Source organism: Anopheles cruzii, unplaced genomic scaffold, assembly GCF_943734635.1.
Source record: "Anopheles cruzii unplaced genomic scaffold, idAnoCruzAS_RS32_06 scaffold02149_ctg1, whole genome shotgun sequence".
Classification (NCBI taxonomy): domain Eukaryota; kingdom Metazoa; phylum Arthropoda; class Insecta; order Diptera; family Culicidae; genus Anopheles; species Anopheles cruzii.
The window spans coordinates 1-3637 of record NW_026455734.1 but is presented as its reverse complement, the minus strand read 5'-3'; the positions used below and the strand labels follow the sequence as shown (position 1 = coordinate 3637).

At 41.5% G+C, this 3637-nt stretch overlaps 1 protein-coding gene across 1 annotated transcript; it reads right to left on the bottom strand.

The window, feature by feature from the left end:
• Window positions 1–2066: 2066 nt before the first annotated feature.
• Window positions 2067–3140, bottom strand: LOC128276705 (fibrinogen-like protein A). Its single transcript, XM_053015164.1, has one exon. The coding sequence runs from the start codon at window positions 3138–3140 to the stop codon at window positions 2067–2069; it is 1074 nt and encodes a 357-aa protein (XP_052871124.1).
• Between the last annotated feature and the right edge of the window lie 497 nt (window positions 3141–3637).

Genomic DNA, 3637 nt, shown 5'->3' with positions numbered 1-3637 from the left:
TGGGGTCTGTTGTTTTTGTTTTACACGGCCAGGAATTTGAAATTTACAGCCAGAATGTTTTTTTCCGATTCTCCTAAAAGAAATACAATCCAAATAAATCATTTTTCCTAAATCCGGATTGTGATCGTGGAAGTGTGATTTATTTAAGCAAGGTTTTTTTCGTTTTCTCTGTTGAAGTGTTAATTCAAAATTCCTTTTCCAGGATAAAAGAGATTAACAGTATTGATAGTTGACAGTAATACTATTTCTCAGCCTGATAAAATCCAATTTTCTTAGATACAGACAAAAGCTTCTTAACCTGATCATGAGTATTTAATTAAGTAGATAATTTTTAATTTTTTTTTACACGCAAAAGGCATGTTTTTTTCCACACAAAGTCCCAACTCAACAGAATCTGAAATATTTCACACAGCCATGAGGGGAAATATGTGAAATTTGGCCTGATTTAAGTCTCCCCGCTTTTGGGCCTTTTCTCCGCCTCTCGCTAGCGCCCTCTTGCGGACAACATTCTTAATTTGGCCCAAACGTCCGACGTACAGATGGCTATAGCACAACCGACTTTAGCGCCATCTAGTTGTCAAGGCTGAGACTATATGAATTGAAAATGAATTCTCTCGAATTGGGTGAACCGATTAAAATGAACCGATGAAAATAAATTCAATGAATTGCAATTGTCACAATGTAATTTTATTCATCTTATCGGCTCGTTCTCGACCTTTTTGGACCTATCGACAGTCAACCTAGTTTTAGTACGATTTTGTTAATTATAATCTTCAGAAATATTGTGAATTGAACAGTTTTGGGAATGAAGAAAAGAGTGAATTAGGACGTACTATTATTTGAATTGTCACAATTTTATGGACAAAACCACAATCAGAAAAAAATCCTGCCGTTCTCCACAACAAGTGCAGATTCATAGATTTCTTACACGAACAGGAAACAAAGATACAAAAGCAAAGTAAGTAAAATTAAGTATTATTGATGCCAAGGCTTTAAGTAAATCATTGCTAGTCATTATAATGCGATGAAAGTTGGTAGTGTTATTACAGCAAATACATTGTTGTTCTATTCTTTTGTGCGAAATTTCATAAGGTTTTTTTTTACTTTTATAATGTTACTAGCAGTTCCCGGCGCGCGTCGCTGCGCCCTATTTCATCCTTATTTCTCGATTGGGAGGCGTTTCAGAGGACTTCTTGGTGACGCTTCTGATCAGTTTTCCTTTTCGCTTCCCGTTACTCCTACTTTTCAAACGATCGGGCTTCCCGGTGACGTATTCGTTCAATTTCCCTTCCCGCTCCCCGTTACTCCTCCGTTTCCCGGTGACGTATCCGATCGGCTTCCCATTGGATACATGACAAAACTCGCACCACATGACTTTAGCTCAAATTGCTTTAAAATTATCGAAGTTTTGCTTACATTAACCCAAATTTTGTATGGGAGACCCCTTTGTAAAGAGGGGAGAGGTTTCAGACATTCACCAGAACATTTCCCCTTCCCCAAAACTCCCATCTGCCGAATTTGGTTAAATTGGCTCGAAAACGTTTGTATGGGACGTTACGTATGGGACGTTACGTTACGTTACGTTTGTATGGGAGCCCCCCCCCTCCCCGGAGGTGTGGGAGGGTCAATCTTTCCTATTCACAATCCGGAGTCACAAAACTAAGCTGTGGAAAATTTCACGCGGATTGGTTCAGTAGTTTTGGAGAAAATGCGGTACAGACAGACAGACAGACAAACAACCATTTTTATATATACAGACAGAAGAAGAAGAAGATATAGATTATTTATATTTGTAGAAGAAGATAGTGATGGAAGTAGTCGCTGCTCGGGTTAAGATTTCCGGACCAGGCAAAGCGTACGTTGTGGACCGAAGCAGATGCTATTCTGATTTGACGTTTGGCGCTTAAGGTCTTCTCCTTTTTGGCCACGTTTTATCGTGGCCATTTTCAAATTGTAGGATGATTATTTCTAGTCTTCGAGACGTACGTTGATCTTTTGGAGGTTTTCTTGTCTTTAGTAGGGAATGGAAAACGCACAACTGATTTTGAGCGAATATACAATAGAGTTTATTTTGGTCGGATCATCATTCTTGAAAAGCTCAGTCTTTCATGGGAATTGCTGAAGTGGTACCAGATCATCGAGTTACCATCTATATTCTTATATGGCCCGTTCAAATAGGAGTGCGAGCAGCTTTTGTACCACCAGGCACCCTCACTTATCACAGCACAATGTTCGGAACTATATTCGTCATTATCCCGATCGTACGTCGTGAATTTCATATTCTTGTTATATGACAGAGAATCGCCTGCAGTTCCGTGGTACGCTCCAAGGGTTTTCAGATTGTATTGTTCGGCTTCACTGCCGATCTCGAATGCTGCGTAGACTGCAAATTTATAATTCCCCTTAAAGTCTCTCAGCTCAACCATCAGTTCATGGGGTCGCCCCGATGTCAGCTGATGTAGTCGTTCCAGTCCGATCCAGAACTCATTCTCAATGTTACCGAAACCATCCCGATACTCTTTCCAGTTGCGATAGAAGTTTAGCGATCCATCGAATCGGTGCTGTATCACCAACCAGCTGTCTCCACCCTTCACATCCCTCTGACAGTACGCCATAAAAGGGTTACTTGCACCGTTCGTCTGGATAATATATGCCCCAGACTGTGCATTCCCAATGTCACTGCACGAGCGATAGGGCACATATGACAGAAGATTGGTCTTCATTGTAGTATGCGTAGCTTGTAGTGCAAAGATCTGCCATGATCGTTCCTGTAGGAGAGTAAAGTTGCGACCAACATCATCCTCCAATCGACGCATCGAATCGAAATTGTTCTGCACGGCCCTCTTAATATCAACCAGGCTCTTATCGCTGTTATTTTGGCTTCGCGCAGCTTCTTCCCGGTGCTTGGCCCATTCGCTCTGAAGCTCCAAGAAACAGTGCTGCATGTGCGGCTGGCTGTCATTTTGGCTCTGCGCAGCCTCTTCCCGGTGCTTGGCCAATTCGGTCTGTAGCTCCAGAAAACTGTGCTGCATGTTGTTTAGTCCCACGGTCATGTGCACTTGCTCTTCCCGCTGCTTGGCCGATTCGATCTGTAGTTGCAGAACACTTTGCTGCATGTGGTCCAGCTTTACCATGAGCATCTCGAGAGCATATCCAGAGAAGCTAGCAGAACATGGTGTAGCAAAATCAGTTTCGTCGAAAATCGCGCCTCTAGCACTGCTGACGATGCACAAGAACACTGTCCATGCTAGAGGCACCATGCTTCCGAAACACACTTCACGACACTACGACACTCTGCTGACTTATCGTTTCCAAAATACACAAATGAGCTCAAGCGTCCAAAATTCGTTTTAGATAGGAATAGAGAAACAAGAACAGCGTTAACTTGGTGTTGGTTAAAATTGCGATTACGTAGTTACGAGCAATAACTTGATTTAATATTAAAATCTATGGTTTATAAATAAATTGGTGATAAGAGAATCTTCATTACATAGCTAGATAGTTATGTGAGTACTTAAAAATAATGATGGGACACTGTAATGTGCTTGCCGAACAACGAACTTTGGGGTGATGCACTCTTTTGCTTTGGCTGGAACAAGTTTGCTGATTAATTAGACTTGGACCGTTTTTTACTTTC